This window comes from Aureococcus anophagefferens, assembly GCF_000186865.1.
Source record: "Aureococcus anophagefferens unplaced genomic scaffold AURANscaffold_11, whole genome shotgun sequence".
NCBI lineage: Eukaryota > Pelagophyceae > Pelagomonadales > Pelagomonadaceae > Aureococcus > Aureococcus anophagefferens.
Genome location: NW_008705571.1, coordinates 1,202,382 through 1,226,902, shown reverse-complemented (window position 1 = coordinate 1,226,902; position 24,521 = coordinate 1,202,382). Strand labels below are relative to the sequence as shown.

General features: G+C 71.3%; 7 protein-coding genes across 7 annotated transcripts in view; 3 read left to right on the top strand and 4 right to left on the bottom strand.

The window, feature by feature from the left end:
- AURANDRAFT_64786 (hypothetical protein) overlaps nucleotides 1–437 on the top strand; it is a gene marked incomplete at both ends in the record, with an annotated part of 5,029 nt that extends 4,592 nt beyond the window's left edge. Inside the window, one exon of the mRNA XM_009039439.1 lies at nucleotides 296–437. Within this exon, the coding sequence (XP_009037687.1) occupies nucleotides 296–437 (142 nt within the window). The remainder of the gene's footprint in view (nucleotides 1–295) is intronic.
- Nucleotides 438–4,849: 4,412 nt separating this feature from the next.
- AURANDRAFT_64785 (hypothetical protein) lies at nucleotides 4,850–5,575 on the bottom strand (the record flags this gene model as incomplete). The annotated part of the gene is made up of 1 exon (XM_009039406.1): nucleotides 4,850–5,575. The coding sequence occupies one exon, from the start codon at nucleotides 5,573–5,575 to the stop codon at nucleotides 4,850–4,852; it is 726 nt and encodes a 241-aa protein (XP_009037654.1).
- Nucleotides 5,576–6,554: 979 nt separating this feature from the next.
- AURANDRAFT_71790 (hypothetical protein) lies at nucleotides 6,555–9,596 on the top strand (the record flags this gene model as incomplete). The annotated part of the gene is made up of 6 exons (XM_009039440.1): nucleotides 6,555–7,255; nucleotides 7,309–7,432; nucleotides 7,570–7,971; nucleotides 8,199–8,241; nucleotides 8,492–9,195; nucleotides 9,302–9,596. 6 exons carry the CDS (start codon nucleotides 6,555–6,557, stop codon nucleotides 9,575–9,577), a joined length of 2,250 nt encoding a protein of 749 aa, XP_009037688.1.
- Nucleotides 9,597–9,789: 193 nt separating this feature from the next.
- On the bottom strand, nucleotides 9,790–14,630 carry DUR2 (hypothetical protein; the record flags this gene model as incomplete). The annotated part of the gene is made up of 2 exons (XM_009039405.1): nucleotides 9,790–12,323; nucleotides 14,101–14,630. The coding sequence occupies 2 exons, from the start codon at nucleotides 14,628–14,630 to the stop codon at nucleotides 10,121–10,123; spliced, it is 2,733 nt and encodes a 910-aa protein (XP_009037653.1).
- A 219-nt stretch (nucleotides 14,631–14,849) lies between these two features.
- Nucleotides 14,850–16,454, bottom strand: AURANDRAFT_64782 (hypothetical protein; the record flags this gene model as incomplete). Its single annotated transcript, XM_009039404.1, has 1 exon — nucleotides 14,850–16,454. One exon carries the CDS (start codon nucleotides 16,452–16,454, stop codon nucleotides 14,850–14,852), a length of 1,605 nt encoding a protein of 534 aa, XP_009037652.1.
- A 1,361-nt stretch (nucleotides 16,455–17,815) lies between these two features.
- AURANDRAFT_27361 (hypothetical protein) lies at nucleotides 17,816–18,942 on the bottom strand (the record flags this gene model as incomplete). Its single annotated transcript, XM_009039403.1, has 2 exons — nucleotides 17,816–18,772; nucleotides 18,844–18,942. Coding segments are annotated over 2 exons (1,056 nt in total), but the record flags the coding sequence as incomplete, so codon positions are not given.
- Nucleotides 18,943–21,313: 2,371 nt separating this feature from the next.
- On the top strand, nucleotides 21,314–24,171 carry AURANDRAFT_64780 (hypothetical protein; the record flags this gene model as incomplete). The annotated part of the gene is made up of 2 exons (XM_009039441.1): nucleotides 21,314–23,128; nucleotides 23,449–24,171. 2 exons carry the CDS (start codon nucleotides 21,314–21,316, stop codon nucleotides 24,169–24,171), a joined length of 2,538 nt encoding a protein of 845 aa, XP_009037689.1.
- Between the last annotated feature and the right edge of the window lie 350 nt (nucleotides 24,172–24,521).

Genomic DNA, 24,521 nt, shown 5'->3' with positions numbered 1-24,521 from the left:
GCGTGGCGCCGCACGGCGCGGCGCCGCACGGCGCGGCGCCGCACGGCGCGGCGCCGCACGGCGCGGCGCCGCACGGCGCGGCGCCGCGGCCGGGCTACGGCCCCATGCCCGGCGCGATGCACCCGGGCATGATGCCCCGGGGCCCCGGCGGCATGCCCGCCTGCCTGCCCAACGGCATGCCCGTCGGCCTGCCGCCGGGCCACCCCCACGCGGGCATGGCCCCGCGGCCCATGGTCGCGCCGCCGAACGGCGTGCCCGTGTCCGCGGGCGGCTTCAACCTCCACGAGCTCATGAGCCAGCTCACGAACCTCACGCCGCAGCAGCTCCAGGAGATCGCGTCCATGAGCCAGCTCGTCCTCCACACGCAGCAGGGCGCGCCGCCGCGGCCGGGCGCGCCGCCCGCGCCGCCGCCCTCGGCCAAGAGCGAGCCGCCCTAGCCAGAAACCTTAAACCCCTGTGTAGTTACGTCCCTCACGTTACGTCCCTCACTCGTCGACCCAGAGCGCGCGCGCCCTCGGCCCCGTCGTCCGGTCCTTCTCGCGGACGAGGTAGAGCTGGAGCCAGGCGACGGCGAGCAGCGCCGCGTCGCTCGCCTCGTCGAGGGGGTCGAGCGACGACGCGTCGGCGACGTGGACGACGTAGTCCGCCGCGGGGCCCGCGTCGAAGCCCGCGCGGAGCGCCGCGGCCGCGGCGCCGGCGTCGCGGCCGAGGACGACGAGCGGCGCGCCCTCCGCGCGCGCCGCGGCGCGCCCGAGGGCGGCCGCGTCCGCCGCCGGCCGCCAGGCGACGACGGCGTCGAAGGCGGCGCCCGCGGCGAGCGCCCTGTCCGCGAAGCGGCCGAAGGCGACGACGCCCGCGGCGCCGGCGGCGCGCGCGCCCGCGTGCGCGGCGCGCGCGGCCTCGAGCACCGCCGCCGGCTCGAGGGCGGCGTAGGCCTCGAGGTCCTCGGGCGCCGGCGCGACGACGAGCGCGTCGGCGTCGAAGGCGAGGCGGTCCGCGAGCGCGAGGCTGCTCTCGAGGTCGTAGTTTCCCCGCGCGTCCAAATCCGGCAGCAGGAGCACGCACTTGCCCCCGGCGCCCGGCGCCGCGGCGCGCTCCTGGGCCACGAGCCGCGTCGACGCCACGTGGCACGCGAGCGCGACGCCGCCGACGTCGAGGTCGACGGCGTCGCGGACGCTGCCGTCGATGAACCCGCGCCGCGGCGGCGGCGCGGCCTCCGGCATGCGGCCCGGCGCCTTGGCGTCGGCGACCTTCTTCAGCGCCGTCGCCGCGTCCGCCTCGGCCGCCGTCAGGCGCGCCACGAGGGCCGTCTTGTTGCCGGACACCGCGAGGCCGCGCCGCCGGAGGTGCGCCTTCAGCTCCTCGTTCTTCATGGACTGCCACACCGACGGCTCGGCGCTGGACGGCGCGACGCGGATTCTGGTTCTGTGTGGTGCGACGAAGGACGAGGCACCGGTGACGAGCAGAGCGAGGAGCAGCGGCCTGCGCAATACAAGCACCACCATCCCTTTCCGCTCAATTCTTCGATTCCCTTGACGTTCAAGTTGACGTGCGCGCGGCGAAAAACGCTAAACTAAATCGTACTCTGTTCAAACGCGTCCCCCGGCGCCGCGCCGTGGAGGACGGCCTCGGCGGCCCGCCGGAGGGCGCGCTCCGCGCGGGGCACGTCGAGGACGAGCGCGTCGTCGAGGAGGTCGCCGAAGCCCGGCGAGAGCGGGTCTTCTTTCAGCCACGCGAAGGTGCCGAGGCCGTGGTGCTCGTCGCCCGGCGCCGCCGCGGAGAAGGCGCCGAGGTGCGCGAGGCCCACGCCCGTCTCGAAGCAGCTCGACACGACCGCGCGCGGCCCGAGCCGCGCGAGCCGCGCGGAGTGCGCTATCCCGAGGAGCGCGGGCTTCAACACGAGCGCGGCCGCGCCGGCGACGTCGGGCTCGCGTCCCGCGGCGAGGGCCTCGGCCAGGGTCTCGTCGAGGGCCTTCGGCGGCGCGCGGTCCGCCGGCGGCTCCTCGACGAAGTCGAGCTTCGCCGGGTCCATGTCGAGCGCGTCCAAGAAGCGGTCGTAGTCGTCCGCGCTCCACTTGCGGTTCGCGTCGACGCGCACGCGCAGCTTGCCCCAGTCCAGCAGGTCGACGCGGCGCGCGTCCTGCGTCGGCGACGCGTCGCCGACCTTGAGCTTGACGACTTTGCCGGCGCGGTCGAGGTCGAGGTCGGACGCGTCCCTGGGATCCAGCAGCGCCGCGACGGCGACGGTCCCGGCCGCCGCGGGCGCCTGCAACAGCCGCGCGTAGCCCGCGCTCGGCCGGCCCCGCGACAGCGCCATGACCAGCGCCGTCTCGACGGCGAAGCGCGCGGACGCCGGTAAAACGCCGCACGTCTCTCGGATCCACGCGTCGAGCGCGGCGCCGTCGTCGAGCGCGCCCGCCGGCGGCGTCGCGCCGCGCAGCGCCGCCGCGGCGGCCTCGAGGGCCGCCTCGGCGTCGGCCGGGGACTCGGGGTGGACGCCCCGGCAGGGCGCGGCCTCGCCGATGCCCGCGTGGCCGTCGACGCGGAGGGCGATCCACGCGCCGCTCACGGACGACTCCGCGACGTCGAGCTCGTCGCCGTCCCAGGCCGCGGCCTTGGGGCGGCCGACGGGCGCCGCGAAGCGTCGGATCGTCGCCTCGGATATATGGGGCGCGCCGGTGGTCCCGTCGCCCGCGCCGAGGAACGCGACGGCCGCGGCCGCGACGGCGTCCGGCGCCTCGTCGAGGAGCGCGTGGCCCGCGCCCGGCACGGCCTCCGCCGGCGCGCCGCCCGCGAACGCGGCGACGTCCGCGGCGACGCGCGCGTCCTCGGCGCCGTAGAGCAGCAGCGTGTCGCCGTCGGCGGTCAGCGCGGGCGAGTCGCCGAGGCCGCCGTGTCGGAGCGACGCCGCGAATCCCTTGGGCCGCGGCCGCGCGAGGCGCCGCGCGAGCAGGGCGCCGTAGGCGTCGCCGTCGGCCCGGAGGCCGCGCCACATGCCCGCCTTGGCGTCGCCGGCGTACCAGTCGTCGAAGAAGCCGCGCCAGCTTTGGTCGCCGTCGAGCGCGCGGACGCGGTCCGCGAGAGCCGCGTCGGCCGCGCGCCGCGCCGCGGCCTCCGGGCCCGCGTCGCCCGCGAGGCCCGCGAGGCGCGCGGACAGCGCCACGACGCGCCGGACCTTGGCGGGGTGGGACCGCTTGAGCCCGAGCGCGAGGCGGCCGCCGAGCGAGTAGCCGACGACGTCGACGACGTCCGCGTCGAGGCGGTCCAGCAGCCCCGCGAGCGCGTCGACCTGCGCGTCGAAGGAGAAGACCAGGGGCTCGAAGCCCGCGGCGTGGTGCGCCAGCGACGGCCCGCTCCGGCCGTGGCCCGGCAGGTCCACGGCGATGACGTCGCGGCCCGCGAACGCGGCGCGGAGCCGCGCGACGTCCGCCGACGACCCGAAGAGGCCGTGGAGGAGCAGGACGGGCGGCTCCGACGACGCGCCGGCGGAGAACTCGTAGTGGAGGTCCGCGGCGCCGCGGTCGTCGGCGCCGCCGACGACGCGCGCGCGCGCGGCCGCCGCGGCCGCGGCTTCGAGGCGCGCGTGCGCGGCGACGTTGGCGCGCCTCGCGACCGCGGGCACGGCCTCGACCAAATCGACGCCCCCGGCGAGCGCGGCGTCGAGGGATGCCTTCGTGTCGCAGCGCGCGTGCGATAGCCCGTGAGCCTGCGCGAGCGCGCCGAAGTCGACGGCGTGCGGCGCTCCGAACAGGGGTTCGAACTCCGTCTCTTCGTCGACGACCTCGTCCGCGGGCAGGCCCGGCGCGTTCGTCGCCAACGGCAGAAAGCTGAAGATGCCGCCGCCGTCGTTGTTCGTCACGACGGTCTGGAGCCGCGCGCCCCGGAGGCGCTTCGCGTCGGCGACGGCGCGCAGCGCGCCCGCGTCGTGGAGCAGGGCCTGGTCGCCGATCAAGAGCAGCGCGCCGCCCGAGTTCTCCGCGTAGCCCAGCGCCGTCGACAGCACGCCGTCGATGCCCGCGAGGCCCCGGTTCGCGTCGCCGCCGTCCGAAACGCCGAAGCGGTCGACGTCCCGCACGGCCATGCTGTTGGACACGAAGAAGGCGCCGACGGCGCCGGCGCGCCGGCTCGCGGCGCGCGCGATGGCCGGCTCCGTGAGCGTGTCGTCGTCGTCCATGGCGCGCGCCAGGGCCGCGTCCGCGACGGCGCCGAGGTCCGCGAGGAACGTGAGGCCGCTCGACGAGGACAGGCCGTGGAGGCCCCGCGCGAAGGCGCCGACGGAGCCGTCGAAGCGGTGCGTCGTCGCGCCGTCGTCGTCGACGCGGCCGAGGCCCGGCGCCGCGACGACCTTGGCCGGCCGCGGAAAGGCCGCGAAGGCGCGCTCGAGCCACGCGCGCGTCGCGCCGCCGTAGACGGGCGCGCCGCCGAGCTGGAGCACGCAGTCCGGCGCGAGCGAAGCCGCGACGCCCGCGGCGTCCGAGAGCACGACGTTCGGCCGCTCGACGAGCAGACCCAGGTCCCGCGCGGCGCCCCGGAGGCCGCTGCGCGCGTCCGCGTGGACGACGGGCCACCCGAGCGCCGCCAGGAGGTGCGCGGCGTCGAGCCGGTCGCCGCCGTCGATTTCGCCGAGGACGACGACGCCCGACGAGGAGGAACGAAGAACGTGGCCCAGGCCCGGCGCCACGGCCGCGGCGCTTTGTTCGTCGTAGACGACGAGCGGCGCCGTCGCCGCGAGCCAGCGGCTCGCGGTCGCGCCGGCGAGGCAGCCCGGGTCCCAGTCGCTCGTCGCCTGTGTGCAAATCAACCAGTGAGCTGGGACGTCGGGGCCAAACTTCAGAAATCTCTAGCTCGGTCAATTCGAAGTCGATTCGGCTGATTTTTGGACGAATCGATTGCTCTCATCGAGTTCTCGAAGCACGGCCGAAGGGACTGGTCCGAACCGTTCGATTACGCTCACGTTGAATCGGGTTGAAGATTTGATTTGCACACAGCTCGTCGCCGGGCCGCTGCCCGCGGGGAAGCCCCGCGCGCCCGAGGCCCTGCCCCGCACGGCGCCGCGCCGCGGCGCCAGATTCTCCTCGAAGGCCAAATTGAGCTGCGCGGGCCCCGGCGCGTCGGGGCGCGTCGCCGCGCGGACGGCCGCCGCGACCTCGGCGAGGTCGCCCAGACCCGCGACGCGGTCGTCCGGCGGCGGGAGGTCCGCGACGCGCCGGCACACGGGCTCGAGCACGCGGCCCTGGCTCTCGAGCGCCTGGTCCGCGCCGACGCCCTTGAGCGCCGCGGGCCGGTCCGCCGTGAGGAGCAGCAAGGGCACGCCCGCGGCGTCCGCCTCGCACGCCGCGGGCAGCAGATTCGCGACGGCCGTGCCCGACGTCGTCAGCACGGCCGCGACGCTCCCCGGCCGCGCCCGCGCGTGGCCCAGCGCGTAGAACGCCGCGGACCGCTCGTCGTGGACGACGGCCAATTTGCCCGCCGTCGCGGGGTCGCGCGCGATGGCCAGCGCGAGCGGCGTCGACCGCGAGCCGGGGCTCACGACGAAGCGGTCGACGCCGCAGCGCGCGAGCTCGTCGACGACCATGGTCGCCCAGGCCGCGTTCGCCGTCGGGAGCGACCGCGGGTCCGCGCGGCGGCAGAGCGCCCAGAGCGGCGCGAACGCCGCCGACGGGCCCGCCTGCGCAGGACAAGAGTGCGAACATATCTCGGTTGGTTTCCACTCGTTTCGGCTCATTTTTGGACGCGCGATCATCTCTCGGAGCGCTCTCGACGCGTGGACGCTTTTCCCGGAACGCGGTCATGTTGAAGCGAACGTGAATCACTCTTTTCCCGCCCGGGGGCCCGCGGCCATCGCGTCGTCGCCGAAGCGCACGAGCTCGCAGGACGCCGTTTCGTCGTCCCCGGCGTAGACGTCGAGCGTCGCGCCGTTGGCGCGGGCGTCGAGGCGCACGAGGCTGCCCGCCGCGAGCGCCGCGAGCTCGACGCCGAGGTCGCAGACGTCGCGGCCGCGGCCCGCAAAGTTCGCGAGCGCGTCGCGCGCGGGCGGCCGGCCGCGCCGCGCGCGCTCGCTCCAGCGCACGCGGGCCGCCGCGGCGGCGGCGGCGGCGCGCGACACGGGCCGGCCGCCGCAGCCCTCGACGGTGACGGAGAGCATCGCCGCGGCGCCGCCCCCGGAGTCCGAGACCGCGACCTCGACGGCGTCGAGGCCGTCGCCCTCGAAGCGCGCGACGCAGCGCACCTCGCTCGCCGTCACGTTGAGCTGCGCGACGCTCAGGCCCAGGCCCAGCTGCGCCTCGAGGAACCGCCGCGGATCGGTCGCGACGGCGACGGGGCCGAAGGCGCACGTGCTCGCCTTGCCGTCCGCCGCGTCGCTTACGGCGGGCGCCACGCGCCAGAGCGGCATCGGCAGCTTCTTTGGCGCGAGCGGTAGGGCGCTTCGCATGGTGCAGAGCAGCAGCAAGGCCTGACTGCGAGTCATCTTCCTCGGCTCCATCGCCTCTGTCGTGGCGCCGGGCCGACGTTGTGGAGAACGTCGCTGAAACGAGCAGTTGTCGAGCTGCGGCATGGAGCTCGATTTGGGAGCTAGCGGCGCAGAATCAGCGCCAGCCACAAATTCCGACGCCGTGGCAGCGCCAGCGGTGCTCGCCGACGTCGCCGCGCCGGCAGACGTGGCGTACGACCCGCTCCTGGAGGCCGTCGTCGCGAAAAAGTTCCCGGGCTATGGCAAGGAGCCCTGGATCGGCGAGGTCATCGAAGGACCGGACGAGAAGGACCGCTATTGTTGCTTGTGGGAGAAGGACCAGTCGACGACGTGGCACTCGAGAAAGGTGATCGAGAAGATCATCCTTCGCGCCGCGCCGGAGTTCGGCGCGCCGGCGGCTTCGGCGCTGGAGGTTGTTTCGGCGCCGGAGCCGCCGCCGCCGCCGCCGTCCGCGCCGGAGCCGCCGCCGCAACCCGCGCCGCCGCCGCCGTCCGCGCCGGCGCCGGCGCCGCGGCCGGCGCCGAGGCCGAAGAAGCGGCGGCCGCCGCCGCGGAAGCGCAAGGCGCCGCCGCCGCCGCCGCCGCCGGCGGGCGCCTTCGCCGTGGGCGCGACGAAGCGCCCGCCGCCGGCCCGCGCGCCGCCGCCGCCGGACGACGGCGCGGACGTCTGCTGCGTCTGCGGCGGCCCGACGGTCGACGCGCGGGGCGAGCCCATGCTCGACGTGCTCATCTGCGACGGGTCGGACTCGGACGGCGACGAGGAGTGCAAGTTCGAGGCCTACGAGTCCGCCGCGGCGTCGCGCGGAACCGCGCTTTTTTGATCGAAAATTTTGGCAGGTCCATCTACGTCGAGGAGGACGCGACGTCGCCGTGGGTGTCGCTCGAGGCCCACGCGCGCGTGCGCGCCGTCGTCGACAACCTGCGCCAGGAGTTCTACGGCGTCGTGTCGGCGGGCCAGAACGTCCCGGGCCCGGGGCGGAAAGCATCGGGTGTCTCGTTGCGCTCGCGGCCGTCCGAGGATCGGCGCTTCGAACGCGCGCCGAGAGACGAGGACGCGACGCTCGACCGGGACGCTCGAAGCACCGCCCGCGCCGCCAGGTCTGGGTCGGCGAGCGGAGCTGGGACCAGCGGGGCCCCTTCGCGCTGAGCGACCGCGACGCCGCGGAGATCTACGGCAAGGTCGTCTTCTGGGAGGGCGCGGACGCGGACCTGTCCGCGCGCGCGGGCGGCGACTTCGCGGACCTCGAGGTGTCGGCGCCCGAGGACTGGCTCCGGAAGCCGAGCTCCATCTCGCTCTTCCCGAGCGGCCGCTGCGGCGCGACGCGCGCGTACCTCGCGGCCGAGATCTCGAAGCGCGTCGAGGACCGGTCGACGCGCGTCGACGCGCTCCGGAGCGGCGACGCGGCCCTGTCGGCGTCGGACTCGGCGCGCCTGATCGTCGACAAGTGGCTGCGGTTCTGCGACGCCGCGGCGGAGCGCGTCGACGCGCGGCGCCGCGAGGTCACGGCGGCGCTCCGCGCTACCCTGTGTGGAATTCGACCACTGGTTTGGGTGGTCCTGACCAAACTTCAGAATTCTCTAGCTCGATCAAATCGACGTCGATTTGGCTGATTTTGGGACGAATCGATTGCTCTCGTCGAGTTCTCGAAGCCCAGCCAAAAAGCTTGCGTCGAAACTGTCGCATATGCGCACATTGAAGTCGGGTTGAAGATTTGAATTCCACACAGGCGCGCGGCCGCGCGTCGACGCGGTCTTCGGCGTGCACCAGCAGTACCTGCCCAGGGAGGGCCCGGGCGCGGCGAGCTCGCGGTCCATCGGCCGCGGCGACCAGGGCAGGACAAGAGTGCGACATGCCCAACTTCAGAGGCTCCGATCTCGGCCGTTTTCCGCTCGTTTCGGCTGATTTTTGGACGAGCGATCATCTCTCGGAACGGTCTCGAAGCGCGGATGCTTTTTCCGGAACGCGCGCGCGCGGAACACTCACGTTGAAGCGACGTTGAATCTCTCGTTTCCCGCCCAGGCGGCGACGAGCTCGTCGCGTACCCGGACTGGGCGCCGCAGGCGCGGCCCGGCGCCGTCGCGGAGGTCTACTGCGCCAAGAACGCGTCGGTCCGCTGCAAGCTCCGCGTCGACGTGCTGCGCCGGCTCCTGGACCGCTTCCTCGCCGCGAAGCTCGGGTCCGCGCGCGCGGTGCCCGCGGCGACGCTCGACGACGCGAACGACGAGGCCGAGGCCGCGCTCGCGGCGCGGCCGGGCCGCATCCCGAAGCGGAAACGGCCGCAGGCCCGCGGCGACGGCGACGACGAGCGGCCGCCGGCCTTCCTGAGCAAGGTCTTCTCCATGCTGCTGCGCTACGACGACCTCGCGGGCGACGCGGGCCAGCACGGCGCGATCCCCGCCGCCGTCTTCGACGTGCTCCGGCGCTGGGGCTGCGACGCCGAGTGCTGCGCGACGCCCTTCAACGCGACGCTGGGGAGCTACTGCTCGCCCTTCCGCGACACGGACGCGCCCTTTGGGAGCGTGGGCTCGTTCTTCGCGTTCGAGCCCGCGAGCGGCTGCTACGAGATCAACCCGCCCTTCACGCTCAACTCCGACGTCGTCGAGCGCCACCTGCGCACGCTCCTCGACGCCGCGGAGCGCGGCGGGCGGCCCCTCATGTTCGTCATGGTCCACGCGGCCGCGCACGCGCGCCACGCGCGCGACGGCGCGACGCGGGCGCTTCCCGTCGACCGAGCCCCGCTTCGAGAACGCTCCGAGAGACCATCGCCCGTCCACACATGAGCCGAATCGAGCGGAATCCGGGAGCCTCGGGAACGTCCCGCGCTCGCAGGCGCGCGACGGGCCGTGCGCGCGCTACCTCCGCCGCGACTTCCTGCTCGCCGCGGGGGCGCACCACTACCGCGAGGGCAAGTTCTACGCCCGGGCCCTGCCCCGCGCCTACGTGCCGCCGATGCCGTCCATCGTGCTCTTCCTCGCGACGGACGCGGGCGCGCGGCGGTGGCCGGCGACGCGCGAGCTCCAGGCCGGCATCGAGGACGCGTTCGCCTGGCCGCTGCGGCGGCCTCCGGGTGGCGCGGAGGCGCCGGGGGGGCGGGTGCAGCTCTAATAGCGATGCTCGCGGTCGCATCTACGGCCGCTGATTCGTTGGATAACGCGAAGCTCGACCAAGCCTCACATCCCCTGCACGTTCCCCGGTGCCACAGTCGTGTCGGCTGTGTACACCCGCGATCGAGTCAGCCGGTATTCGTTATCCAGCCCCGAGGAGCCGGGCCAGGCCGAACACCGGCCGTGAGTCGCATTCACATTCAAGTTCTTATTATTATTATTATACAAGTTAGCATGAGATCAGCGTCGCGCGGGCGGTCGGTCGTTCGTAGTCGAACCGGCCGAGGCTTTCCGCGATCGCGGGTGGTGTCACAGCCGAGGCTGGACACGGCTGTGGCACCGGCGGGGGATGTGCAGGGGGTCGAGCTTCACGAGAGCGCGGCGGCGGGCGGAGGGGGAGCGCTGCGGCGGCCCGGAGGGGCGGCGGCGCGCGGGGGCAGCCAGGGGCTGCGCCGACGTGTCGTCGGCGCGGAGGACGTGCTGGCCGTGGTGTGCGGAAGGCGGGGGGCCGGGGTGGTCGAGCTCGAGGTAGGCGCGGGAGCGCCTAGGCGGACTCCTCCTTGGCGGCCTTCTCGTGGAGGTTCGTCTCCGGGAGGCCGACGTTGACGCCCGTGAGGGCCTTGGTGATGGTGGAGATGTCCTCCCAGGACTCGACGATGGGCAGGCCGATGATGACGACGGACGCGAAGAAGCCCCAGGCGATGACGATGAAGATCCAGAACGAGAAGTACGTCTTGGAGAACGTGCCCGCGGGCGTCGAGAGCGCGGGCCAGAGGACGCAGAGCACGAAGGACACGCCCCAGCCGAACTTCTTGATCCAGTTGAGGGCCGGGAGGAGCTTGGCCTCGGAGAGCTCGTCGGGGTCGAGGCCGCTCTGGTCGTTGTCGAGGAGCTCGATCGCCTTCATCGACTTGAAGTCGTAGTTCTGGGGGTTCATGGCGGAGATGGCGTAGCACACCATGCCGGACACGACGATGGAGCAGACGTTGCCCGCGAGCATGGACTCGAGCGTGCCGAGGCCGTCCTTGTCGAGCGGGTCGCCCAAGGCCGTCGCCGTGACGAGCCACGCGACGTAGCCCGCGACGCAGCCGGACCAGGCGCCGGCGATGGCGCCCTTCTCCGAGATGAGCGGGTTCGTGAGGCACCACCAGACGGGCACGACCGCGCAGCCGATGTGGATGCCCATGAAGCCGTAGACCCAGCCGAGGCCGATGCCGATGTACCAGAGGCACGTCGCGAGGACGCCGGAGAAGCAGCAGTAGAGGGGGATGACGATGCGCGAGATGCGCACGATGTCCTCGCCCGTGCAGGCCGGGTTGAAGAAGGGCTTGTAGACGTCGTAGGACACGAGCGACGACACGGCGATCGCCTCGGCGGAGCCCGTCGAGATGATGGCCATGAAGAGCATGATGGCGATGGCCCAGCCGCCGCCGGCGCCGAGGAGGTGGACGGCGACGGCCGGGGGCACGAGGCCGTTGCCCGCCTCCTCCTTGGAGATGGGGAGCTGGATCGCCGTCGCCGCGAGGCCGAGCGACGACGCGAGCGAGAAGGGGATCGCGAACCAGACCATGCCGCCGAGCATGTAGCCCTTGTGGGCGGCGGCGGGCTTGGCGGCGATGGCGGACTGCCAGTAGGACTGGTCGCAGAAGACCGTGCCGAAGTTGCCGACGATGTTGATGACGCCGAACATGAGGCCCTGGAGCGAGATCATCGTGAGGTACGAGCCGCTGTCCGCGTCGACGCCCGCGTTGCCGTCGACGCCGCCGCAGGCGAAGAGCTTCGTGCACGTGGGGGGGTCGTCCTCGAGGCAGTCCGTGAGGTCGCCGTCCTCCTCGGCGTAGAGGAAGAGCTCGGGGAAGATGTCGGCGGGGTCGGCGGCGTCCGGGTTGAAGCTCGGCGACGAGAAGCCGTCGAAGTCCTCGGAGAAGATGTGTTTGCAGTCGCTCACGGAGTAGGACGTCGTCTTCTTGAGCATCTCCCAGATGAGGTCGCTGGAGAACTTGGACACGTAGATCGTGTAGATCATCATGAGGAGCACGACGAAGATGATCGACGTGTGGATGTAGGACGCGAGGAACGTGGACTTGAGGCCGCCGTACATGGTGTAGGGGATCACGGAGATGGGGATGAGGAAGGACGCGACGATGGTGTGCATGCCGCAGAGCGCGTTGATCGTCGCCGCGCCGCCGAGGATGAGCATCGACGTCACGATGAGGTTCGCGGAGAAGCCGAAGAAGAGGAAGGTGTAGTGGGCGCCGGGCCAGCGGGCCCGGACGATCTCGACCATGGTGTGGGCCGTGGGGCACTTGCGCTTGATCTCGATCGCGAGGATGCCGAAGAGGAGCACCTGGATCGTCGCGCCGGACGCGTACCAGAACGGGCCGGACACGCCGAAGTTCCACGCGACGTTGGACGACTGGAGGAGCGTCGCCGCCCAGGTCCACTGGGAGACGATGACCGACGCCGTGAGGCCCGTCTTGACGGAGCGGCCCGCGGTGTTGAAGAACTCGGACGAGACCTTGCCCGAGCGGTTGAACGTGACCTCGAGGTACGTGAGGAGCACCGCGAGGAGCGTCATGCCCACGCCCATGCCGACGACGATGATCCACCCGGACGCCTGGCTGAGGGGGGCCTTGCCGCCGAAGAAGGAGTCCTCGCCGAAGTACTCCCGGGGCATGTGCGTGAGGTACGGCGTGCCGGACGAGTCCGTGGGGTCGGTCACGCATGTTTCCCAGTTGACCATGGTGCTACGGAAGGTTTTGGTCGGGTTTGAGGGGCTTTTTGAGCCGTTTGAGGGGTCGGGGGGGGGGGGCGGTGGGGTTCGAAGGCGTTCGGACCGAAAATATCCAAGTCTTCCGCGGGCGATTGGGTGGTTTTGGTGCGAAGGGGGGGGTGGCCGGGTGCACCACGGGGTGTGCGGTGGGGTTGGTGAGGCGGGTGGGGGGTCTGAGGGGTCCCCGGTATTTTTTTCGCGGGCTTCGCCGGCCCGAAGCGCTTAACGTTTTTTTGACGGGCGAGCTCGCCGCGGGGCGCCCCCGGTCGCCGCGGCGGCCGGGAGGGGGTGGAGCGGGGACCCGTGGGCGGCGGGAGGGGGTCGTGCGCACCTTGTATTATGTCCCAGAGAAGAGCAGTATTAACAGATCGCGGATGCCTGAGTCGATCGAGGTCGACCGCCCGAGCAGAGGGCGCGCCGAAACAAATTAACATGCAACTCTGACTCAGACGCCGCCAACCGCAACACTGAGGCCCTCGAAGGCCGCCGAAATATTGACCTACTCTTCCACTCGCATTCGCCGAAGTCCGCGCCGAGGGGCGTCGATATCTCGATGGATGTTCCAAAGCACTGATCCTGCGTCGTCGATGCCAGTGGCGGCTAAGCGAGTTGGGTGCACTACAAGTAACAACAAACATGTGATTTACAGCGCGAGTCCGGACCGGACCGAGTCCGTGCCGAGACGGACTCGCTCGGAGGGCGAGCGGAACCGACGCGCGCGCGCGGCCGTGAGCGACTCGACGGCCGCGAGCGACGGCCGCGAGCCGCGGTCTCGAGCTCGACTTGTCCGACGTCGAGTCGCCCTCGCGCCCGCGCCCTCGCCCTCGCCTCCGCCCTCGCCGTCGACCTCGTCGTCTATCGCGGCAGGGTGCTCGCGGCGGGGTCCGGCGAATCCGTCACCGGGTCGGGCGAAGCCGTCGCGCCCGTCAGGGCGCGGGCGCGAAGTCGGCGTCGGCTCCGTCGCGACCGTCAGGGCGCACGACGTCCTCCCAGAAGTCGATCGGGATGGGCTCCGGCTCCGGCGGCGCCGCGCCGGCGGCGTCGGACGGGGTAGAAGGCGCGACGACGGGGATCACCTTCCGGCCGCCGCACCAATTCGCGCAGCAGTCGCCGTCCTCGTCGTCCGCGCCCGCCGACAACAGGATCTTGCACGGCCAGAGGCACATTTTGACGAGCATGAGCACCGCGCACAACCAGACCCAGGGGGGCGACCCGAGCGTGTAGTTGATCACGGCGTTGAGGCGCCCGTCGATGAACGAGTAGCCGCCGCGGGCGGTCCGTCGCACGCATTTCACGAGGACCATGCGTGCCGACGGCGCCGACGACCGCCGACGGTGCGGAGGCGGCCGTCGGTCGCGACCACGCCGGCCGACGGTCCGGAGGTCGCGACGACGCCCCCACGCCCGCCGACGAGTTTCGCCACTCAGGCCTCGAGCCGGTGCTCGCCCAGTTCCCCGCCCGGCAAGGCCTCCAACAAGACCAGGCCTGAGACCCCTGCGCCTCCAGCAGGCCTCCCAGCAGGCCTCCCAGCCAGGAGGCTGCCAGGTGCTCAGCCCAAGGCCAGGACGCCTCCCAGACGACTCGAAGAAGCGTCTGGAAGCACCACCTTTCGGACTGCTCCGGGACGACTCCGGCGCCCGCGACTCGGAGCGCCCCGAGCGCGCTCCGGCTACCCCCGCGCGTCCTCGGAGGAAGTCCCACGCCAGCCTCAAGATGGCCGGTGCCCCCGCCGCAAAGGAAAGCCCGCTTACTCGCCGAGGAACCGGTCCGCGTCCTTGGCGTCGGTGAAGCGCGGCGGCCGCTTGCCCGCGATGTTGTAGCGGTTGTCGGCGATGGCGTCGTAGGCCGCGTCGGCGACGGCCTTCGGGATCACGGCCTGGCCGAGGGTCGAGAGGGGCGTCGTGACGCGCAGGCGCCGGCCGATCTCGAAGACCGCGTCGGACTTGACGTGCGCGCCGTCGGCGGTGACGAGCACGATCGACGAGATGTCGTCGGGCCGCCGGCCGGACCGCTCGAGCAGCGCGCGCCCGACGTCGGACTGGAGCGCGCAGAAGCGCACCGCCTTCTCGCGGTCGTTGGCGAGGACCCAGTCGACCCAGAAGTTGCACATCCGGCAGACGCCGTCGTAGAGCACGATCGGGCGCGTGTCCGTCGCCGCGAAGGGGTCCGCGACGGGCACCGCGCGCAGGCGCGTTGCGCGGTGCTGTGGAGGGCGCGAAAGGTGCAGCGCCGCAACGATGGAGAGCAGCGACGCCAGCCGAAGCATCGATGAGCTGGCCATCTCAATTGCGGCGTCCGATCGGCTTCACCGTCGCGGCACCATGCCGTCCGCGGCGGTCGTTAAGGAGGCCTTAATGAGGCCTTTACGGCACCGCGTCTCGCCGCCGCGCCGCGCTTCCGCGCAATGTTGGGGGGGCCCTTGGGTGTCTTACAGGCGCCTCGTTCAGGGCTTCCTCGCGGCGCGCAATGTGGAGGTCTTACGGAGAGAGCGCGACCGACGTCAGGCCGCGGCGGCCACTTCGGCGGCCAGGAGCGCCTGGGCGAGGCGGTGCTTCGGGAGGTCCGTCGCCCGGAGGCACTTCCTCTGGACGAAGACGGGCGTCGCGAGGACCGCGCGCGCGTGGACCGTGTTCGTGCGCTGGTACTTGCTCGGGCGGTTCGTCGCCGGCCGGCTCGGGACGCGCGACGAGGAGCCCGACGACGACGTCGACGGCGGCGTCGCCAAGGGCGCGACGACGGCCGCGGGCGCCGGCGCCGCCGACGCGACGGCGGGGAGCGCCGCGTCGGCCCGCTCCGCGGCGCGGGGCTCGTCGGCCTTCTTCGCGGCGGCGGCGGCGAGCGCGGCCCCGGCGCGGATCTCGGGGACGCCGGCCGGCGCGGCGTCCGCGGGCGACGCGGCGTCCGCGGGCGACACCACCCCCGCGGGCGACGCGGCGTCCGCGGGGCTCGCGGGCCGCGTCGCGCCCGCGCGCCTTTCGCCCGCGCGCGGCGTGACGTAGGGCCCGTGGCGCTTGTGCGACGCGCCCGCGGCGTCGTCGGTCCAGCCGTGGCCCCTGCGCATGGCCTGTTCGCGCGCGACGTTCCACTGCTCCCGCGAGTAGTCCGGGGGCATGGACTGGTGCACGAACTCCTCCAGCGTCAGGTTCGCGCCGTCGGCTTTGGCGTACGTCGCGAAGACGGCGTCGGCGTCGTCGGCACCGCAGGGGATCATGAGGATGCGCGCGAGCACGTGGCGGAACTCGTCGCGCGAGATGCGGCGCTGTCCGTCGCCCTCGAGGTGGGACACGCGGCCCTTGGGGTCCGCCGTCGCGAAGACTTTGACGACGGTCGTCAAAGCGCGGCTGTCGGACGCGGCGAGTTTCGCGACGTGGTGGCCGACGGCCTCGCGGAGCTTCGCCGGGTCGCGGCGGCTCGCGGGCGGTTTGGGCACGTGGTCGTTGGACGCGCTCGCCGGGTCGCGGCGCTCCGCGGCGGTCTTTGTCATTTCGTCGCGGCGCGCGACGTACCACGGCGCCCGCGCGTAGTCCCTCGGCATCGCCGCGGCGACGAAGGCCGCGACGGTGACGACGGGCTCGCCCCCGGCGATGCTGGAGAAGAGGGCGTCGCTCACGTCGCGCGCCAGGGGCAGGTGCAGCGCCCGGAGCGCGAGGCGGTGGAACTCCGCGGCGTCGAGCGCGCGGAAGCCGAGCTTCTCCAAGCGTAGCGCGACGCCCGACACGAGCGCGCCGTCGCGGGCGACGAGGGAGCCGAGCTTCGCCTGGAGCCGCTTGCGCGCGTCGGCGACGGCCGCGTCGCCGACGCCGCCCGGCGCCGCGCCGCCGCGGAGCCGGATCGCGATCTCCGCGACGGAGAGCACGCCGACGCCGTCGACGTCGAGGCCGTCGAAGGCGTTGTCCGCGGCGCCGGCCGGCGCCGGCCGGTCCAGGAGCCGCGCCGCGAGCGCGCGGAAGCTCGGGCGGTCGACGATGACCTGGGCCTTGGACATCTGCTCGTCGACGGGCACGAGGTGCGCGGGCACGCAGCGGAAGAGCGCGTCGACGCTGGCGCCCAGCGTCGCGTCGCGCCGCAGCTGCGCCTCCATCGCGTCGCGCACGGCGTTGGACATGGCTCGAGTGCGTGTGTGCGTGTGCTTTGGAGATGTGTGCTTTGGATCGCGCTGCCATCCTGTCTTGCGCCGATGCCGGGCCGTGCGAGGCATGGAGGGCAGCTCCGCGAAACGACGTTGAGGTACACTTTTAGAGAGTTTTCCTAGTTAGAGGATCCCGATCCTGAGAGTATCCCTAGTTAGGCTCCTCCTCTCCTCCCTTGTACACTAGTGTTGTACTTTAATTCTCCACGGTTTATGCGTAAGGAGAGTTGCGGGGCTGAACCTAAAAAGGGAATTCCTCGTAGTCAGTGTAGTGAACTTGAAAAAGGGATCTACCTGGATTGAGTAGCTTCGTGATCCCCCATCATCCCCGTAATTTACATTACCCTGTTCCCTCACTATCGCGACGTCACACTATGGAGATGACACTGCACTACCCCGTAACGTTGATCTCAACGTTCCTTAGTACCCTAGTTTAGGGTATTTCTCTCTAGGTTATGGTTGCCCTAGCGCATCCATCTCCGTGAAAGTCGCTGCCCGCGCTCATCTGTACGCGCCCTTCGTCTTCGCTCCCGTCCCGTGCTTGGTAAGCAGGGGGGTGTCATGGCTCAGGACCCATCAGGTCCAACAGGCGCTGCTGAAGCATCAAGCGCTGTGCCTTTTAGTGCTTACCTAGCACTGAAAGTGGAGCTAAAAGATCGAAATCTTGCAAGGCTTAACACTCTCTTAGCAGAAAGTACAGAGGATGATGATCCTGTCAGACTACGTTCAACACAAACTCATCGTTCATACTAACCGACCATAAATATGCTTCTTTGGCTACTTGTATTGAATGTGCTTTGTTGAGTATAGTATTTCTTTGGGTTATGAGCACTCCAGTTTGAGATAGATGATCTCCGATGTTTGGTGTTATCATTTCTGACCTATTTCAAACTCTAGAATTGAAGTTTCAATTCTGGGGGTGTAGAGAGTTTTCCTAGTTAGAGGATCCCGATCCTGAGAGTATCCCTAGTTAGGCTCCTCCTCTCCTCCCTTGTACTTTAATTCTCCACGGTTTATGCGTAAGGAGAGTTGCGGGGCTGAACCTGAAAAGGGAATTCCTCGTAGTCAGTGTAGTGAACTTGAAAAAGGGATCTACCTGGATTGAGTAGCTTCGTGATCCCCCATCATCCCCGTAATTTACATTACCCTGTTCCCTCACTATCGCGACGTCACACTATGGAGATGACACTGCACTACCCCGTAACGTTGATCTCAACGTTCCTTAGTACCCTAGTTTAGGGTATTTCTCTCTAACTTTTACCCCCGGGAACTTCAACCAAAACGAGACAAGGGACGCAAAAGCATCCATAGGACGCAAAAACAAATACCAGAACCTGTTAGCCGCAGAAGAGGAAGGTCTGGATGAGCGGGACGACCTGGAGGATGGAGCCGTCGGAGAACATGTCCTTGACGTCGTCGAGCGACGTCGCGGAGAGGAGCTTCTCGGACCGGTAGACGAAGATGGCCGCCGCGAGGATCGGGAGGAGCGAGAGGTCCTCGAAGCCCAGGATGCGGTCCCAGAGCAGGAGGACCTGGTCCACGTCGAGCAACCCGACGAAGCCGAACTGGATCCAGGGCAGCGCGACGGCGAGCGGGTCGACGCCGATCTGGACGAGGTAGAAGAAGAGCTTCGGGTGGTTCTCGATGACGAGCTGCTCGAAGAGCTTGCAGAGGGGCAGGAGCGTGCACTCGGCCGTGCGCATGACGTTGAGCTTGCACCAGAACTTGGCGTACATGGCCCGGAGGCAGTAGTAGATGGGCTCCTCCCGCTCGTAGACGAAGGTGAGCGGCGCCGTGTAGGACACGAAGCCCCGGAAGGGCTGCACGGCGCAGGGCGGCACGGCGGAGCCGGCCTTCCACGCGGGCCCGTCCGTCGGCTCCTTGTGCTTCGCCGCGAGGCGCGCGTGCGTGCGCACGGCCGAGTTGTGCAACACCCAGGGGTCGCGGCTGAACGCGAGGACGACGTTGCCGAGGGCCTCCTCGAAGGGGAAGTAGTAGTCGTTGTCGGCGACGTGCTGCACGTCCATCTGGAACAGCTCGTCCGTGACGAGCTCGATCTTGTCCACGTGGGCCTTGAGCCGCGCGTAGTAGGCCTTCTCGGCCTCGGAGCAGCCCTGCGGGTGCTCGACGTTCGGCAGGCCCAGCAGCACGCGGTAGATCTGGGGCCGCAGCGACGGCGGCACGCCGCGCCGCGCGTAGCGCCGCGCGAGGGGCACGTGGCCCCGCGCGAGGCACCGCTTCCCCAGCGCGTGCCACTCGTCGCTGAAGCGGTCCGCCTGGGCGTCGCCGAGCTTCTCGTCGAGGCCGTACCTGCGCGGCGGCCCCGGCTCCGACGGCGGCTTTCCGGGAACGGCCCGAGAGCGACGCGGCGCCCGCGCTGCCGCTTCGACGGGTGGAGCTCGCGGAACGTCTCCCGGAGCTTCCGCACGGGCTCCGTGTGGAGCTGGAGCTTCACGACGCCCCAGAGGCTCGAGCCGGCGCCGCCCGCGGCGCCCGACGGCGCCGCCGCGCCGCCCGCGGACCGGTTCGGCGACTCGACGTGCGCGATCGCGTCGAGCAGGTCCTCGCCTGGGAACAGAAATAGTCAACACGACTTCAACGTGGACATTTCGAGAGAAAGCGGCGCGTCCAAACATGAGCCGAACGAAAAGATTCGACGCGACGTCACCTCTCAACTGAGAACTCGAGAGAACGCGACTCGCCGAAACGGCGTCGACGCGACCGAGACGTTCGAAGTGTCCTCGGAACGGCTTCGCGTTCCCGCGCGGGTCCGCGCTGTCGAAGAGGAAGCGCAGGGGCGCGCCGCTCGGCGTCGGCGGCAGGAGCACGCCGTCGGCCTTGTCGCCGCGCTGCTCGCGCTCGCGCACGAGGGGCTGGTGCCGCTCGCGAGCGATGGCCTCGAGCTCGTCGTTGATCGACGCCTCCCACTGCTTCCGCGCGGAGACGACGGACGCGAGGGGCTCCGTCTCGCGGCGGCCGCCCCGTCGCTTCGGCTCGCCGTCGTCGGGCCCGTCCTTCGCCGCGGCGACGAGGGCGTAGACCGCGTGGCGCAGCTCCTTGGCCCAGCCGAGGTCCTCGAGGAGCGCGCGGATGGCCTCGACGTTCGGCGTCGCGAGCGGCTCGTCGCCGCCGCCGCGGCCGTTGGACCCCTGCTTCAGGCCCCGCGTCCGCTTCGCGCCCTCCGTCGCGCTCAGCGACTCGGACACGGCGCTCTTGGCCTTGCGCAGCACCAGCGTCGACTGGAGCGCCTCGACGACGGCGCGCCGCATCTCCGGCACGTCGCCGGCCGCCGCCGCGCCGTCGCGCGCGTCCTTGGAGGCGCGGCGCATGGGCCGGCCGGGTCGCCGCCGCCGGACGGCGGCGGCGGCGGCGCGGCGCGGCGCGCGACGACGCGGGCTGCCGCGACGGGCAGCTCCTGTACAAAAAGGCACCGTGCACCACGGTTGAAAAAGGCAACGATTAACCGCTAGGGCGTCGGCGGCGCGACGGTCTCGGAGAGCGCGCGCCGTTTCGGGCGGAGGAGCTTCTTCGCCTGGCGCTCCGTCGGCTGGCGGCCGCCGCGGCGCAGGGCGCGCGAGTTGGCGAAGCGGTCGCGGATCTTGCGGACCGCGTGGGGCATGCCGTACTGGCGGAGGGGCTGCCAGGCCCAGGCCGGGTCGTCGTCGCCGTCGCTGTCCGTGTCCGCCGTGCCGACGTCGCGGCTGGACCGCGCGTCCTTGACGAAGAGCACGGACGCGTGGGACAGGGGCAGGTCGTCCCACGCGGCCTTGGCCTCCTCCGTCGTGTCGTAGTGGCGCGCGTGCCACGCGCCGTGGTCGTCCCAGACGATGACGCTGGGCCCGGACGGCTCGGGCGCCTCGGGCCCGCCCTGCAGGTTCGCGTACAGGCGCCGCGCGCGGTCGTCGAGCGCCGCGGCGCCGTCGCCGAGGCGGTGCGTCCACGCGGGCGGCGGATCCGCGCCGAGCTCGCCCGCGAAGACGATGCAGAACGAGTTGCAGTTCTTCCGGAAGACGTCGTAGGTGCAGCCGGCCCAGAGCGGGGCGATGCGCAACAGGCAGTTGAAGACGTCGACGCGCGACCGCCGCGTAAAACCGAGCGGCACCGACTCGGCGTAGACGTGGGGCCGCGCCGATTTGGGCCCGCACGCGAAGATGCCGCAGGCGTCGTTCTGCTCGCCCATGGTCGCTCCGAAGCTCCACTCGAGGCCGTGGACCTCGACGGCCGTGTGGAACGCGCCGCTCGACCGGTTGAGCACGCCGTTGAGCAAGGCGGCGCCGCGGAACTTGACGTCGTAGACGTGGAGCGTCACGGGGTACGCGCCCCCCGCCGCCTCGTCGTCGTCGTCGTCGTCGTCCTCCTCGTCGTCGTCGAAGGACGTCGCGCCGCCCTCGGACGCGCACCACTGCGAGAACGCGTGCTCGATGGACCGCGGCTCGTAGGGCGGCCGGTCGTCGACCTCGGGCCCGCCGCCGACGCCGCGCGCGCGGTCGAGCCAGAGGCCCACCTTCCAGCGCGTCGGGTCGTCCCAGGTCGTCTCGCCCGTCTCCTCGTTGTGATAATAATATTCATCCGTCGCCGGGTCGACCCACCGCACCCAGCCCTCGGGCAGCTCCGTGCCCCTCCCGCCCTCGAAGGACGGCACCTGCAGGGCGCTCATGAGCCCGGCGTCGTGCCGCGCGCGGAGCGACGACAGGTTCGCGGAGCGCGCTTCCTCGCAGCGCGCGTCGCGGCCGCCGAGCGTCGGTCGAAGCCGCGCAGAGCACAGACGTCGAGCGTCGATTTGCCTCCTTGCAGTGAACGTTGACGTTATTAGCTGACACTCGGGGCAGCCGCCGATGGCCGGGCGCCCGCGACGATGGGCGGCCGCGGCCGCCTGCGCCGCGACGCTCGCCGTGGCGTCGCTCTGCTACGCCGGCGGCGGCCTCGGGGCCGCCGTGTCCCGGCGCTTCGACTTCGGCGCCGTCCTGACGAGCGCCCTGTCCATCGAGGCCGGCGGCGCCGACTACGCGACGCGGCCGGGCGTGGGCTACCCCTGGCTCGTCGAGGGCCGCGTCGTCGAGCCCTGGCGGGAGACGACGCTGAGCGCCCGAGCCTACGACGAGAGGCGCGACTACAGCTGGACCGTGACGGACGCCGCGGGCGCCGCGTGGACCGCGTCCGGCGTCGAGGTATCTCGGACCTTCACGGCCCTCGGCCAGTACGCCGCCGTCGTCGCCGAATCCAACAGCGACCGCCGCGCGACGCGCACGCTCTACTGCCGCTACGTGCGCCGCGACGTGCGGGACCTGACGGACGAAGACCGCGAGGCGTTCTTCCAAACCTTCGCGACGCTCGCGTCCGTCGGCGCGGCCGAGGGGAAGCGGACCTACGGCGACCGGTACCGGTCCCTCGACGACTTCGTCGCGCTGCACCTCGAGCTCGCCGCGGACCGCGTCGACGACCACATGCACGATGGGCTGGGCTTTCTGACGACGCACGTCGCTTTAACGGCGTTCTTCGAGCGCGGGCTCCAGGCCGTGAACCCCAAAGTCACCGTGCCCTACTGGGACTACACGCGGGACGACGCCACGTTTAAAGCGCTCTACGGAAAGCACACGCCGCTGGACGCGCGGTTCTGGTCGCTCGACGATTTGTGGAGCGACGGCTGGTACGGGTCCGCGGAGAACGGCTTCCACACGGTCACGGCGGGCCGCTTCGCCTACCAGCGCGTGCCGCGGGCGACGAGCGACCACGTCGCGAACCCCTACGGCTACTTGAGGGCGCCCTGGAACGCGAACGCGCGGCCGTTCGTGACGCGCGTGCACCAGCTCTGCGGCGCGGACTCGCTCACGGGCTTCGGCTGGCCGTCCTGCGGCACGCACCACAACCTCACGTTTCAGTCGACGTCCTACTACGCCTGGGCCTGGAAGGCGTCCTACGGCGCGCACGGCCCCGTCCACGCGGCCGTCGGCGGCACGTTCCAGTGCAAGGACGAGTACGACGGCCTGGCGGCCGTCGGCGTGCTCCCCCAGGACGTCGAGTCGCTGCGGGTCATGTCCTTTGTGGTGCTCAAGTCGGGCTGGCGCGCGGGGCTCGTCGAGATGCCCGCGGCGTGCTCGTCGGACGCGCCGCGCGCGGACTGCAAGCCCAAGTGCCCCCTCCTCGAGGACGCGGGCAGGTTCCGCAACATCTCGGCGCTCGAGGACATGTGGCAGGTGCTCTTCATGGGCGCGCGGCTCTCGCGGTCCTACGACCACGACACGAAAGTCGGCGTGCTCAAGGCCGTCTGCACGACGCCCATCGCGCCGGGCGACCAGCTCGAGGCGTCGTCGCCCGTGGACGTGTCCTTCTGGCCCGTGCACCCGACGCTCGAGCGCCTCTACATGTACAAGGCGCTCCTCGGCGCATCGGAGAACGCGACGGCGGGCTTCGATACCACGGCGTGGGCGAACCCGGACGGCCCGACGCAGTACTGCCACAACAACGGCTGCAAGGGCCACCACCCCTACGACGTCGTGCCCTTCCCCGTCCACGCCGAGGCCAACGGCTCAAACTTCGAGGCCCGGTCCCTGACGAACCTCGAGCTGTTCAACGTCCTCGACCCCACGGAGCACCGCCTCCCCTACGTCTACGACGCCTTCTCCTGGGACCACTGCGAGGCCCAGGGCGTCGTCTTCCCGCGACTCCGGGACTCGCACTAATACGATTCGGTTTTCTTGGAGGAATATGAAGTGGAATATGGCCCGCCAGCTGCAATGTCGCTTCAACATGCACCGATAACAGCCTTCCTATGAGGCAGCTTCTGCTCCTCGCGTCGGTCGGCGCCTACGTGCGCGACTGCGGCGATGCCGACATGGACCTGCAGCTCGACGGGGTGCTCCTCGCTGGCTCGCCCTCTGAAGCGGACGTGACCGGCGCGAGCTGCGACGAAGTGATTGCCACGCTATGCGTGCTCGATTGCGCTGTTGAAAAATGCGCGGACGGCTGCGAGGCGGCCTACTGCGCCGTGCCCATCGCCGAGCTCGGCGCGCTGCTCGCGACGGGCGGCGTCCGGTGGTGCTACGGCGACGCGCCGTGTCCCGTCGGCGTCTGGGAGCGAGACGACCTGACCGTCGCGCACGCGTGCCCCGTCGCCTGCGGCCGCCGCGGCGTCGCCTGCGGGCCCGTCTGCTTCCCGAAGCCCGACTCGGCGTCGTGGGCCGGCGCGCACACGCTGCAGGGCTGCGGCGACGTCGACTTCCAGATCATGTACGGCGGCGCGGAGCGGCTCGCGGGCGACTGCTGCCCGGGGCTCCGCGACGCGCCCCGCTGCTGCGGCCAGCGGAGCTTCTCCGACGCCGAGCTCGCCGAGGTCTGCGAGCACTGCCCGAGCTCCTGCGGCTCCTGCTCCGCCGCGCCGTCGTACGCGCCGACGCGCTCGGACGCGCCGACGCGGCGGCCGAGCGCCGCGGCGCCGACGCGCCGACCGACCCGCGCGGCGCCGACGCGGCGGCCGAGCGCCGCGGACGCCGCGAACTCGTGCCGCTGGGCCGACGACGGCGAGTGCGACGAGCCCGAGTTCTGCGCCGTCGGCAGCGACGCGCGCGACTGCGCCCGGACGGCGCCGCCGACGGCCGCGCCGACGCCGTCCGACGACGTCGACGGCGGCGCCCCGCCCCGCGGCGGCGCCGTCGCGGTCGCCGCCGTCCTGCTCGCGTCCGCGGTCCGTCCATAACATACGGCAATAAGCCGACGATGCTGCCTTAAGCGAAGCGCGAGCCCCGCTTCGCGAGGTAGGCGGCGACGGCGGGGAGCGCCGCGACGTGGTCGTAGAGCTTCGTGACCAGCGGGTACGCCGAAGCGCGGTCCGCCGGCTCGAAGAAGCCGCAGTCCTCGACGCCCTCGATGCAGTCGAAGAGGCAGACGTCGGCGTAGCTCAGGGACGGGCCCGCGAGGAAGGCGACGTCGCCGGCCTTGGTGGTCCGGAGCCATCGCTCGAAGGTGGAGAAGCATTTCTCGTACTTGCCCCGGAGGCGGTAGCGGGCCAGCGCGCGCGCGGGAGCGAAACACACGCTGCCGCACAAG